Source organism: Coffea arabica, chromosome 7e (assembly GCF_036785885.1).
Source record: "Coffea arabica cultivar ET-39 chromosome 7e, Coffea Arabica ET-39 HiFi, whole genome shotgun sequence".
NCBI classification, from domain to species: domain Eukaryota; kingdom Viridiplantae; phylum Streptophyta; class Magnoliopsida; order Gentianales; family Rubiaceae; genus Coffea; species Coffea arabica.
This window is the reverse complement of record NC_092323.1, coordinates 25,494,643-25,509,071: the sequence shown is the minus strand read 5'-3', so window position 1 is coordinate 25,509,071 and position 14,429 is coordinate 25,494,643. Positions and strand designations below refer to the sequence as shown.

At 38.2% G+C, this 14,429-nt stretch overlaps 2 protein-coding genes across 3 annotated transcripts; one reads left to right on the top strand and one right to left on the bottom strand.

Annotated features, from left to right (window-relative positions):
* Window positions 1-2,884: 2,884 nt before the first annotated feature.
* LOC140011452 (uncharacterized) lies at window positions 2,885-6,848 on the bottom strand. 2 transcript variants are annotated; one of them, XM_072060325.1, is made up of 2 exons: window positions 6,652-6,848; window positions 2,885-3,499 (listed from the first exon to the last, which is right to left on the bottom strand). In XM_072060325.1, the coding sequence occupies exon 2, from the start codon at window positions 3,305-3,307 to the stop codon at window positions 2,963-2,965; it is 345 nt and encodes a 114-aa protein (XP_071916426.1). In that variant the 5' UTR covers window positions 3,308-3,499; window positions 6,652-6,848; the 3' UTR covers window positions 2,885-2,962. The 2 variants fall into 2 exon arrangements, 1 of the variants encoding a protein (XP_071916426.1); XR_011818641.1 differs by lacking the exon at window positions 2,885-3,499 and adding an exon at window positions 3,879-4,106.
* Window positions 6,849-8,649: 1,801 nt separating this feature from the next.
* Window positions 8,650-14,035, top strand: LOC140011451 (large ribosomal subunit protein bL21c-like). Its single transcript, XM_072060324.1, has 5 exons — window positions 8,650-9,018; window positions 9,698-9,778; window positions 13,009-13,110; window positions 13,190-13,264; window positions 13,677-14,035. The coding sequence occupies exons 1-5, from the start codon at window positions 8,704-8,706 to the stop codon at window positions 13,743-13,745; spliced, it is 642 nt and encodes a 213-aa protein (XP_071916425.1). The 5' UTR covers window positions 8,650-8,703; the 3' UTR covers window positions 13,746-14,035.
* Window positions 14,036-14,429: the final 394 nt, after the last annotated feature.

Below are 14,429 nucleotides of genomic sequence, written 5' to 3'. Positions count from 1 at the left end.
CTTCCTTCACACTTAGAATTCCAAATAAACTTTCCATTTTTCTTGGTCAACTCAGTCATAGGTCCAGCGATTTTCGAAAAATCCTGGATGAATCTCCGGTAATACCCTGCCAATCCTATAAAACTCCGAACTTCCGTTGGGTTTTCCGGTCGTTTCCATTTCGAAACAGCTTCCACTTTAGCTGGATCCACTTTAATCCCATCCTTAGAAATTATATGTCCTAGGAAAGTCACTTCCTTTAGCCAGAATTCACACTTGCTAAACTTAGCATATAACTGATGTTCCCTCAAGATTTGTAAAACAATTCTCAAATGTTTCTCATGATCTTTCACATTCTTAGAATACACCAAAATGTCATCAATGAAAATCACCACAAATTGATCCAAGTAAGGCTTAAAAACCCTATGCATTAAATCCATGAAAGCGGCAGGTGCATTGGTTAACCCAAAAGGCATTACTGCAAACTCGAAGTGCCCATACCTTGAGTTAAAAGCAGTCTTAGGTATATCCTTCTCCAAAATCCTCAATTGATAGTAACCTTGCCTTAGATCCAACTTTGAAAACACTACCGCCCCTTGCAGTTGGTCAAACAGTTCATCAATGTGGGGCAGTGGGTATTTATTCTTAATCGTAACATCATTTAAGCCTCGATAATCTATACATAACCTCAAACTCCCATCCTTCTTCTTTACAAACAAAACTGGGGCTCCCCACGGAGAATCACTCTCTCGTATAAAACCCCGTTCCAACAAATCCTGTAATTGTAACTTCAACTCCTTCAACTCAGCTGGAGCCATCCGGTATGGTGTCCTTGATATAGGTGCTGTTCCCGGAGCTAAATCAATTTTAAAAGCTATTTCCCGTTCCGGGGGTAGAGACTCCAATTCCTCAGGAAAAACATCAGAAAATTCTTTTACTACCGGTGTGTCCTCCAGATTCACCTTATCGTTAGGGGTATTAATAAGAAAAGCCAAATACCCTTGAGCTCCTTTACTTAACAATTTTCTAGCCCGAATTCCCGAAATAAGTGCAGATGAGGCTAACTTACCCCTCACATCCAATTTCAGGGTTGCCTCACCTGGAATACACAATTCTACAATTTTCGTCCTACAATTTAGTTGGGCATTATAACGGGCTAACCAATCCATCCCTAGGATCACATCATATCCTTTAATCGCTAAGCCTATCAAATCGGCCAGCAATTTTCTTTCCCTCACGCAAATTTCACTATTCTTATACACCATATTAGCAATTAGACTTTTGTCCCCAGTGGGTGTTTTAACCTCCAAGTCATATGGTAACTTAATTGGCTTCAAGTCCATTCCACTCATGAAATCAGGGTTTACAAAAGAGTGCGTTGCACCCGGATCAATTAAAACCCTAGCAAGACGGTGAAAGATTGGAATTGTACCTTCGACCACTTCGGTCGCATCTGGAGCTTGTGGATAGTCCAATGCGTAGACCCTAGCCGGTACTTTCGGTCGACTCCCTCCGGCACTGGTCTGCTTAGAGGTTGATTTTTCAGGCCTCTGCAGGCTTCCCCCTGTCTTCAACGATTTCGGACAATTCGCGATTTGATGCTCAGTGCTCCCACACAGCAAGCATTTTCCCAGCTTTCTCCAGCAGTCATTCTCAGAGTGGTTGGATTTACCACAATACCCACAAGTAACTTGAGGGGTCACAGTCGATCCAACAGATGGTGCCCCCCTAGCTTGAGCCGTCCCGCTACGACCTCCCCTAGATAGAGCTCCCCTAGAAGCTCCAGCAGTTCTCGTTCCCCCTTCCCCTCTTCCCTTTTTAGAAGGGTGTACAAACTTACTGGTCTGCCCAGTAGTGCGACTAGGGAAATTCCTTTTCCTATTGTGGAAATCCCTCACTTGAGATCTTGCATTCTCAACCCTTTGCGCTTTCTCTAAAGCCTCAGTAAACGTAGAGATTTGGGCTGCAGCCAGGCCCTCCTGAAGTTCTACATTAAGTCCCTGTATGAACCTTCTAATCCTTCTCCGTTCATCGGCTACTAACTCAGGAGCGTATTTGGAAAGTTTGGTGAACTTCCCTTCATACTCTGCTACCGTAAGGGTTCCTTGTTTCAACTTAATAAATTCGTCCTCCCTTTTCTCTTGGATCAAGGGCGGAAGAAACTTTTCATTAAACTCCCTTGTGAAATTCTCCCAAGTCCAAGGGGTTCGAGCTCTTTCCCATTTTCCTTTTATCAAATCCCACCAAGCACGGGCTACTCCCTCAAATTGAAAAGCAGCAAAGTTCATTCGCCTATCCTCAGTATAGTCTAGAGCGGCGAATATGTTGGTCATCCTTTCTAACCAATTCTCCGCTACTTCGGGGTCAGGTTCACCCATAAACTTAGGCGGGTTAAACTTTAGGAATCTTTCCAGGGCTCTATCCTCTCCCCTATCCTGGCCCCCAGGTTGGTTAAATGGTCCAGGACCCTGTCTCTCCGCTAGACGTTCTAGGATATCAGTCATCCTATTGATGGCAGTAGCCACTTGGTTACCCTCAACGTTTTCCTGTCCCTGGGTCGGTCCAGTTGCCGAACCCTGGTCATCCCCCTGAGGTTGGGCCTGTCTAGACGCTCGCCCACGGCCTCGACCACTCCTTAATCCTTCCATTAGTCTAAGCGTGCCTAGTGCAAGAAATAAATTAATTTAAGCAGAAAACAAGAATTATATCGAATTTAGAACTAACCAAGAAAGCATTGAAATTAACAATAATTTACATTCATAAGCATGTCAAGTTCGTACAATTAGCAAGTTAGGGACAATTCACAAAATATAGCACACAGGTGCTCAGAAGTATACTTCTAGTCACAGAAGACTAAAGTAAGAACAAGTGCCCAAAAGTAGGCCACACAAGCATGCAAAATACAATGGCCTCAGCACTCGCGTCACCCTAACTAGTCCTAACTGTACCAGTCAAAAGTCAAAAGAGGTCAACGACCAAGATCCTAGTCCATAGCAGGGCTATCAGGAGGAACCTCCTCCTCGGGATCCTCCTCCGGATCCTCCTCCTCCTCATCAGGAATCACCTCAGCAGCGTCCTCAACCAAACTAGTCGCATCAGCCAGAATCTCGAAAGCCCGAGTACGGACATCCCGTCCTAACCTAGTAAGTCGAGCCCTAGTATCCTGAAGCTCCTGGTTAACCACTGCAGATGTGGCTACCTCACCCTCTAGCACCTCCTCGAGCTCGGCAATCCGCTCACCCTGAGCGCCGACCATCTGCCTAAGCTCGTCTACCTCAGCCTGTAAAGCGCGGTTGGTATCCACCAACTGACGACGCTCGTCGTCCATAGCATGCACTACATGACTCGGGTAGGCGTAAGTCAACCTACACGGACATCGAGGGTATCTATCATACGGTGAGTAGCGTACTCGAGCTCCTCCTACTCGAGCTCGGTAGAAGATAGTCCTAAGAGGCTCATAATGACCATTCGCATGGCCATTCCCGTTAGCTGCAGGGGGCTCCGTTTCCGTCAGCCATCCCTGCAAAATAATAACAATAATAATATTTTTCAGGTTAGAAACTTAAATCACTACTCAGTTCCAATATCCTGCAATGCATGTCTATCTTAATAGCTGGTTCATCCCATTCGTCACTTGAGGTAGGACTAACTTAGTTGCTAGCTCGCCTCAAGCATCACTTAGGGTAGGATTAAGTTATCCCATATCGAGTCTTAAAGGTAGAGTATCTAATATGTCTCCCATATAGACCTCTAACCTAGTGCTCTGATACCAACTGTGACGCCCCACATCTCCCTAAGGCGGACCAAAGGGTATCCGCGGACGCCTGCCCAGCTCTCGCCAGGACTCAAGCAATTCCATTCAATTTAAAACCGAATTAAGCACTTCGATGAGAGCAACATGAATACAATAATGCGGAAGCGTTCAAGCTTAATAAGTCACTTAATGTATAACCAGTACATCGGTAATCATAAAACGACTTAAATTCAAAGTACACATCAGGGCCCAAACCTTTCAAGTTTTCAATTTCCAAAAGCACAACCCAAACCAGGGCCTAGTCAAAATATATAACAGGAGTCTTAACAAAATTACAACGGATGGTTTCTCCATATTTCTCCAAGAGTCGGTCCTGTTAAGGAAAACAAAACTATAGGGTGAGCTAACGCTCGTGAGGCCAAGAACACACATGCAATCACTTAGTCAAATAACAATCCCAATTTAATAAATAAAACCATGTCTTTTCAATAATCAATTATTCAAACAGGAAAAGTAATCAGAAACAATTCAAGGATATAGTAGCTCTCAGGAGCTAAATTCCACTCGATCTGTCGATGTCATTCGTATACTTTCCCGCATTGACCCTCCTGTCAACCGGGTCGGTATTTCCATTTCCGTAGATCACCACTTTCTTCCCTCCGTCCACCGTACACCCCAAGGGCCCACAATGACCATAATTGGGCGATACTCAACGAGTATGCCAAGCAAGACCTCTTATTAGGTCGAGCTTATGTGTATCTCATGGCTCGTCCAAATCCCCGACCAAGCCCATTGCTGGCTCGAGACTAAGGACGGCCTATGAGTTTGGGCGTCCCCCATTCATTTGGTAGTCGAGGAGATTCACTCCAACGACACAAGCATTCATGACATGACATTGCATTTCATTCATTCATTCAATACATTTCATTCATTCATTCATTCATTCATTTGAAATTAGAACGAGTGCGATAAAGTACGCACCCGCCCTTATTTTTAAAACTCCCAACAAGTATCACAATAAGCAAGTATCAAATTCATACACTTGACACTCACCGAGCAATTCAATAAGAATTATTTTCTGGGAGTTCAAGTGTCCGCGGTGAGATCCTCTTGAAGGTCTCCTTGCGCGCCTGGCAATTTAATAGTGGATAATCACACAATTAACCCACTTATCAAGAAAGATTGTACACTAGTACAATCTAAGAATTATTTCGAAAAAGGGAACCTCAATTACACGTAAATCGAGGTTCAACTTGCCTTTTATCATGTACAATATTATTTGAGTTTTTATCATGAAAATCGTAAACAAAACGTTTAAGAACATCAAAAGAATAAAGAGTTTTTTGAAAAACTCTATTTCTTTGAAATTGGAAAATTTTCCACTTTTACGATAATCTTTGAAAAATCATAACTCGCTCGGTATAAGTCGAGAATTGGAAAACTTTATACCGTTGGAAACCTCTTAGAGAGTACTATAAGTTCCTAGAAGACACTTTTCCATGAATCGAAGTGGAAAGTGGTCAAAAATGGGCTTGAAGACGCAGCTTCAGTTTACAAGGCAGAATGAAGTTGGTTTTTGGCCAACTTTGAAAATTCGGCACGATTCGCACGTTGCAAACCGGCCTCTGAAATTTTCAGCTCAATTAGTGTTGCAAGTGAAGTGTATGACAAAACAAGCGGATCAAGAATCGGAGTTTCGAGTACCGAGATACGGTAGCCCGAAGTTGAGCAAATTCAAGACTGGATGAGAATTTTCCAGATTTGAACCTCTAACTTTAGTAATTCAATTGGTATCGAAACGAACTTGAATCGGCACCAAAATTGGCAGTATTTCAATACTATATGGAAAGTATCTCTCTATCGATTTTCGGGGAAAAATACCTTCGGCAAGGTAGTTAATGAGCCAACCGAAGTTCAAGAAAAATCCTAAGGCAATCTGCCTTGGACTTTCATTTCCCAAATTTCCAATCGTTCAACCAAGAAGGTTATCCAACCATGGTTCATTTGTAAAAATAAGGGTCTAAGATACACCCATAATATCTTTGGTAGTGTTTAATATCAAAAACATCAACTAACAAGTTCACTACAAGATTTGGTTCCAAACCAGTCCAAACATTAGGGTTTTCCAAAACACAGCAGTCCACTTGCTTCAGTCACAAATCAGTCAATATAGCTCGAAATCGAGCATGGCTTACGCCGTTGGAAAATACATTCATAGGACTAAAATATCACAGAAGAAATCATTTCCAAATTCGGCACCCATCTGGTTCAAATTCGGGCATCAAGTTGCTGCCTGAACACTTCATTCCAGATGAACAGAGCAACAGGACAGCGAACTTAAAACATTTGGTTCGGCTTGCTCACAAAGACTCAGAACGTGCATTATATACCAAATTAAAGCTAGGGATGTCTAGTTTCAAACGCCACCAACGGCACATGATTTCGACATCCGAGGACAGAGTTATAGCCAAAATACTACTGCTGGTCAGAGCATACGCGAATCAGTTTTCCAGATTTGCTGGTTTCTAAAAAAAATTCATTTGCCCATTCAAACCTCATTATTTTTCAATGAAATTTTTCACACATCTAATACATCCTACAAACATCCAATTCAAGCAATTAAACCATTAAAAATTGGCCTGGAAATGGCCGAACATGGCAGGGGCAAAATCGGAAAGTTTAGCTTCTTACACCCAATGAAGTTTCCACTAATTACCCATCACTAATGCATCATTAAAATCACTAAACCAACAATATAATCACCATTAATCATCACATCAGCAACAACAACCCAAGTGTGGGAATTCCAAGAGCCCACAATCACATTTTTACACCATAAACAAGTAACTAAGTGCATGTATGAGCTTAATCTTGTCATATAATCTCCAAAAGATAAGAATCCAAGAGTTGATCATTACCTACTCCTTTGGTTTGCAAGGTCAGAATTTTCGGCCCTCTTGAAGCTCCAAGAAACCGTGAGAGTTCCCTTCCTCCTTAGTTAGATGTAGTCTCCAAGTGGTTTGCTAAGAGATCTCCAAGTTTGGTGTGATTTGGGTGGATTTTAGTGCATGGATTGAAGATGAAAAATGAAGACAATGGAGAGCTCTTCTCCTTCTTGTTGTTCGGCCAAGTGAGGTGAAGAGAGAGAGAGTGCTGATGCAATTGGCTTCCAAAGGAAGATTCTTTGTGTGGTGCAAAATGCACCTCAAAGTCAACTGGAAATAGTGCAATTTAGGGTGCGTTTGGACTCGATTTTTCTCGCGCGTTTGGTTCACTAGTGCACTAAACCTCCAAGGCATATATATTCTTGTAAATATTATTCACTCTTAATTGTCCCGGAATAAGGGTCTACAGTCCCTCAAATGAAGTCGCGCGTGTGAAAACGCGTACCGTCAATTTTACCGCTATAACGCGAAACTTTCGAAAAATTCTTATAACGATTGCACCACTAACTATCACTTGAATATTTATACTTAAGATTACCTATTTTAGGACCCTAGTACAAGTCTCCAATATTCCAAGTTTATTGGGCTACTACGCGGATAAAATCTCCAAGTACTATTCACTATTTTTACTAAACGCGCTCTAGGAAATTAATTTTCGAAACGAATCATTTTAAAAATATAACGAGGTTATATTATCATGCGTTTAGGTCTCATAAGACTAGAAAATATTCCTTGGAAATAAAATCCAATTAAATAATTTATTAAGCCATAAATTAGGCATAAAATAATAGTTTTTGCGAGTCCTCACAGTTTCCCTTGCTTTCTTTCCTCATTGTTTTCTACTGTTACAAAGTTTTAGTTAAAGAAATCCTTTATTCCTTTTCCTCACACGTTTGATTTGATCATGTTTCTGGCTTTCTATTGTGTTTCAGCGTATTCGAGGCTTTTGCAGTTGAGGTTTTGTTTAGTTGTGTAAATTGGTACAGTCTCAATAAACTAATATATTTTTGATGTAATCATAAGTTTTACACCAACTCAATTATAATTCACGTTCACACCAAAAAATGCATATTTAAACCAAAATTCTATTATTTAACACAATTAGAGAGAATTGGAAGTTAAGAAGTCACATCTCCGTGTTTCAACAAGTTGGAGTGTTCACAAGTTGAACATTCGACCAAGAAATCAAAATATTGACCCGAGTCATAAAAATCTGACTAGCCATTTTTGGGTTCATATTTGGATATCCGCATTATGCGAATTCAATCAATTGGACATGCAATCCGTATTCGATTTAAATGTAATGTGAAATTATAATATGAAATTTAAATGTATTAAAGTTTAAAAAATATCATGTAAGTGACTTCTTGTACTTACATTTTAGTTTTTAGTCATACAAAAAAGAGGTTTAATCAAAATTAATCTTTTTTTTTTTGGCAATGTAAACTAGCTTGCTTTTTTTCTTATTTTGATTCAAGCAAATAAGATTTAATATTTCACCTACAATTTTTTATCCACAGATTATAGAACAATATGCTTAAACACTTAACACCATATGCAAAGAAAGCCTATTTTGAAAGAGGATATAGATATTAAGATAAGAAATAAGAAATAAAACTATGATAAATTAGTGGATTAATGTATAAGAAAATTTTAAAAAATACAATGCAGATTGGATAAGATATCCACGGATCACAAAAAATGATATCCAAATTCGATCTGCATAACTTTCTTTTTGATTCGGATGCGATCCAATGCGCATGTAACCTGACGAATTGGATATCCGGATCCGCTAATTTACATAGGATTCGAATCGGATATCTGCTAATTTGGACATGATTCGAATCGGATCACCAGAATTTTGGATCACCCAATTTTTCAGTCGCCAGTCAAGATGCACGCCCCTGTCAGCAAGGACAAAAATGGAATTCAACATTGACGAATAACGGATAGGATAAGAAAACACTCGGAACAAAACCAAGAGAGGGAGAAAGAAAGCTGCCCAAAACTCTCTCCCAACTCAGAATGGCGACTCTTTCCCTTTGTGCTTCGTCTCTTGCAGCAAAATCAGCAGCAGCAGCAGCTCAGCCACTATCCTCAACAACCCCGTCAATGCCCATTTCTCAGTCCAAAACTGTTGCTTTCCTCTGTCACCCTCTATCTTCCCTCAGACTCACCACACCTTGTTCTAAAAGGGGCACCCAATCCTCTTCCTTTGTTCCCAAATACTCCGAGACTGAGGCAGCAGCACCTTCCTTAACTGAACCACCTGAAACTGAAATTGTTGAAAGCCCAGTTCAGCAACAACCCAAAAAGGAAGAAGTGTTTGCCGTTGTTATGGTGAGGTCCCACTGATATCCATTATATTCTTTTCATCATGCTTGATCAGAATTCTTTTTTTTGTTGTCTTTTCTGGAGAGATTTTATGATGATCCCAGATGAAATTTTACTTCAATTTTATGATGCATTGGGTTTCTTTGGTTGTTTTGACTGATGGGGTGGGGCGGAAATTGTAAAAGCAGAACAGGGTACTAGATATTGAGCAAAATGTACAATGTCAGTGAATAATAATGTGACTTATCCGCCTTTTTTATTTAAAGTTTTTGGTGCGATGGTATCTGTTAAATTCTTCATTTGAGGATAGAGATTGCTAGAATTGCTAAAATTGAATGCTTTTTTTTCCCATTTTCTTGTTTGCTGTTGTATTCTTGGCTTGTTTGTGTAAGCTGGTAGACTTTGGCATTTGCGTTGTTTATAATTGCTCCTGAGGCTCACACTGCGATACATATGGCATTGTCCAGTTTCACATGGTTATACAGATTTCAATGAATATCAGATCCCAAAAAATTATTTTCACATTCTCAGTACAAATTCACAAACTCATATGGTCTAGCTTGATGGATTGGCTGTAGTGCACAAATGATTATTTGAACTCTAAATATTGCTATTTGTGGCCATCCTGGTTTACACTCTCACTCTTCTCTTCGTGATGTTGATTTTTTACTTTGTCCTTGTTTAGATTGGATCACGGCAATACATTGTTATCCCTGGCCGATATATCTATACTCAAAGGCTTAAAGGTGCAAAAGAGAATGACAAAGTAAGGATTTGGCTTGTCATTTTTTACTTTATTTTATTTTTTTGTTTTTTGCAGTTGGATAACTTGTTCTTGACCCCGTTATTGTAGAGTGTCTATGTATTTGGTTTGTTGTCTATGTCTTTGTTTTGTTGAAGTAAATTGTATTACTAGTATCTACATGCTTGGTAATATCATTTTGTGGTGATTAAGAAATTTGTTCACTACTTTCTTGTTCCATCAGTCCCTTTGCTACCCCAAAGATGCAGAGATTCAGGCAACACTTAACAGAGGGGACATGGGGAAGAATTTAAGAGCTGCTTATGGGATAAATGATCCCTAGACTTAACAAATTTAAAATTTTGAGGCTAGTTGCTTATAGTTTTTGTTACACAAGATTTTGTAACAATTAATCTGGTTTACATTCAGTAAGATATACTTGGATGATCAGAATTCTCTATCATAGTTTTTGTTGTGGCATGTAAGTTTTGAGCTTTTGGCCATCCTAACATTCATGTTGAAACTTAAAGTTCTTGTATAATGTGGTTTTACATCTGGCCAATATCATTGTGGCTTGATTACTTATCTGTTTCTTGTATTTCTGCTTTAATTTTGTGCAACTTGAATTTCCAGAAAGCATATCTAGTACAGGAGATCAAAAGACGAGTTTTGTTTATCAATCCGCATACGGAAATAAGTCCACTGGACCAAAGTTTTTTAACTCTAAAGCCCAAGAACTTTTTTCAATAAGGTCAAAAACCATAATGTACAGAATAAACAGACTGATTTGTTATTTTACTCAATGATTCCTAACGAGCTCTAGGTATAATGCTTATGTTTCTTTTTATTCTGTTTTCACTATTTTATACTCTGTTTGCAATTATAATTGTCAAATTCAGTGTATGCTTCTATGTTCTAAACTCAAAGATAAATAGATGCACCACCTATAATTTTAACTTGGGTATGTGCAAGTGCATTTTTGATATTTTAGTGATTTTTCTTTCAATTGTAAATCATCTGCATTTGTTGTTGCCAAATTTGAGGAGTCCTTTAAGGCTTATACATTATCTGAGATTACAAGGAGATTTTCCTAGAATTCAAAACTGGATTATGAATTATTTCAATAATAATGCAAGAGAGACATGCACACATTTTAAGCAGACTCAGTCCACAGTGATTTTCCAATCCGTATTGTGTATACTTGGTTCATTGCTACCTCAATAGGAAATGTGCATAGCTCTAATTGGGAAGCATTTTCTTTTATTTGACTTCAAATTGCTCTAAATAGTCAATTTAAATGCATTATTAAGAAACGTGACTCAAAGTCAAAACAGATCTGGCAAATGATTATGGATTTTTTTTTCCCTTTGTTAAAGTGCAAATCAAAGAAAATCTTGTCCTACTTTCTCCATGGACTTTTACAAACTAGATGCCCTCTTGTAACATATATCTCTTTACTTATTTCCTTCTCCTAATTGGAGTCGTGTGGGATCCTGATTTTTTAGAAATTAGTTTAGAAAAGTGTAGATGCAATCAAATCTATGGGGCCATGGGTCACCTTTACTGTGTTATATATAAAGTTCTACTGTATTTGTTAATAGAAAATAGAGTTCAGAGAGTTTTAGGCATGTAACTGACATTCTGCTATCCCTTGCTCAAACCAAAGTTTCTTTTCCTTGTTATTGACATGAGAAGACTTTTGCACCAAATTATCTGCATTTTCCTTGTGCACTAACACCTAGCCTAGCACATTTATCTATGCCAAGATCTTTGGTGATGGAGTCCTCCTGCAATACACTGTTCTCTGTCAAAATTTGGTAACAATGGTTTGATGTGCTTTACCTTTTGCAACTTTAATGTGACACCACCTTACAGTTATATATTTTTAACAATAATAAGTGGAAACCTTTATGATCACCTCACCTTACTTTTGCTGGTTGCAAAAGCAGATGTATTGTTAATACTGTGGATGAATTAATGAAACTAAATTTTATTTAATATGAGGCTAGCCTAGGACTTCATTACCAGCAACTTTTAAACTGTAAGGTTGCAATGTTTTTTGTATTTTGGAACTTCAGAAATGTGCTTAATATTGGGAAACAAATTGAGCATGCTAAGACCCTTACCTAAGAAGTCCTAAATTTTTCCAATTATGTGTTGCAGATGAGAATCTATCCAGTAATTTGACTCATCAGGTTGAGAAGGGAGTCACAAGCCATTTCAGTCTTTAGAACCATTTCTAAATCAAGCATTTAAGACTCAGATTCTGAAATTGAGACATGGTGATTTGCAATTGATTTTTGTTTTAATATTCCAGACTGATTTGAATGAATACGTACAGGTTGTAAATGGAATTCACAATTCAGACTGTGGTCATGTTTTCTCTGATTCGGAAGTATTATTTGCCCAAGTGATAGTACCTGCACATATTTGTGAAGAAAATTTAAATCCATAAGCTATTGTGGTTGTGAATTGCATAAATATTTTTGAGTGCTGCCATGTTAAGCTTCACTGCCACAATTTGCTATTTTAGTTCGGATTATGTATTTTCGCATAGTGCCTTCATCAAAACTGAGATCAACTTAAGCAAGGAACTGTGAATGTCTCTCAATAATCAAAACTTGGTTTAGGCTTGATTAGTACATATTGTTTTCCTTTTTGAGTTTCATGTGCAGTTGGCTTCCAAGTAACTATTTTCCTTTCAACTTTTGCAGATCAACATTGTTTTCCTTTTTCTTCCTGTTGTTTTAGGCTTGCATTCACTAATCTCAAAGTCTCTCCTTAATAACTACTTTCTGTCACCATTATTTTTCTGTTGGTCATCCATGTGTTACACATTATACTGAACTTCATGTTGACTAAGCTACATGGATACAGCTTTATCACTTAAGCATTAAATGGTCCAGGTTGTACTAATCTGGTACTGAGAAAACATGGGGATTGCACACTGTGCATATGATCAAGACATTTTGGTCTCGCATTAAGCTTCCTTTTTCCACAATCAAGACATTTTGGCCTGTCATTAGGCTTCCTTTTTCATTTTCTATCTGTAATTTCTTCTATTTATTTATTCCAGTAATTTATTTTTTTTTTTTTTAAGTTTTGCTTTTTCTTCTTTTTATGTTAGTATATTTTCAGAGTAGCTTAATTCAGATGTCCTAGATTTTTCCGATTTTTGTTCTAATATCTAATTGTTCTTTGGTTGAACTAACTAATTTTATCCTGATTTTTTTTTTTTTTTTTTTTTTTTGCAGATAATTCTAAATAAAGTTTTGCTGGTTGGAACTAAAACAAGCACTTACATAGGAAAACCAGTGGTGCCTAATGCAGCAGTTCATGCTGTTGTGGAAGAGCAGGTACCGCATTTTGTCCACTTGTCTATCATAGCTTTACTTTGCTGCAGTTTTCAGCTAATTAATTTTCTGTTCCATGCAGCTACTGGATAAGAAGGTCATTGTCTTCAAGTACAAGAGGAAGAAGAATTACCGCAGGAATATTGGTCACCGACAGGTATGATGATTTTTATGACGGTGAATATGATAAGATGTTGATTGCAAGAAATGCAATTCATTATCTAGGACAAATGCTTTCAAGTGTTTAAAATTGAGAATAGGTATTTGGGAGGAAAACATCTTGTCACCTTATTATGAGTGACTAACTAGTATTTATAGGAATACAAACCTAACAAACTATTTACAAGAATACCCTTACTAATTTATTATCTACAAGAATACTTATATTCTCCTAACAAAAATATATGGGAGCTTATAAATTTGGTACAAGTTTCTTTTTATTTTGAAAAGGGTTGTGGGGAGCGTGGCTAATGCATAAGTAAAAATTGGAATGGTCAATTAGGTTTTTATAAGGTTAAAACTCGTCTTGAAAAATCTCTATTGACAATGCAATGTTCTAATGTGTACAGCCAATTACACGGATAAGGATAATGGGCATCACTGGTTATGAGGACTCACCAGCAGTAACACTTTCATAGATGAGTTTTGTGCAAAGTTTGAGTTTTGGGATGGATGAAATCATCAGATCTGTTTTTCTTTCAGTTCCTATTCACTCTGTAATCTATTTGAGGCAGTACAACGAGGCAGACTCTTGTGAGGCCTTCCTTTGTGGAGATCTCTCATGGTTTGGTTCTTTACCCTAGCAATGACAGTGTGAAATGTCTGATATTGTTTGGAATCTTTAACCGTGATAGTGCAAGTTGGACTCAAATTTTTCAGAGCCAACGATAGAAACTCAGTTAAAAAAAGGCACTGTCTAATTATTTCACATTCTTCGCAGTTTTGCAGAGGGCTTCAGCACACGTAGCCTTGCTGAATGACAAATGATATTGCCAGAATTCTACTTCTAATGCCAGAGCTTTTATTGCCTAAAATAAATATATTACCCTGGTCAAGTCATTTTACAATTGCAAATGGTACCAATTTGACTTGAGCAGGGTAATTTTGATATTTAGTAAAAAAAAATTGCTCTGGCGACAAGGAATTTGATCTTTGTCCATAATTGCATATTAAGATCACCGAATTTTCTTGTTTACCTTAAAACAGTGAGCTCTCCCCTTGTTTGCAATGCGTGAGAACTGAGCTGTTTCCTTGGTTGTAACCTCTGTAAATACTCTTTTAACTTCTTTTTTTTCTACTCTAGTGGTCTTCCATTGATGGCT

Bases quoted from the DNA above. Each gene is read 5' to 3' on its own strand.
- LOC140011452 (XM_072060325.1), bottom strand. From the start codon at position 3,307: ATGGACGACGAGCGTCGTCAGTTGGTGGATACCAACCGCGCTTTACAG.
- LOC140011451 (XM_072060324.1), top strand. From the start codon at position 8,704: ATGGCGACTCTTTCCCTTTGTGCTTCGTCTCTTGCAGCAAAATCAGCA. The intron at 9,019-9,697 runs GTGAGGTCCCAC...GTCCTTGTTTAG, and splicing joins AAGTGTTTGCCGTTGTTATG to ATTGGATCACGGCAATACAT. The intron at 13,111-13,189 runs GTACCGCATTTT...TGTTCCATGCAG, and splicing joins ATGCTGTTGTGGAAGAGCAG to CTACTGGATAAGAAGGTCAT.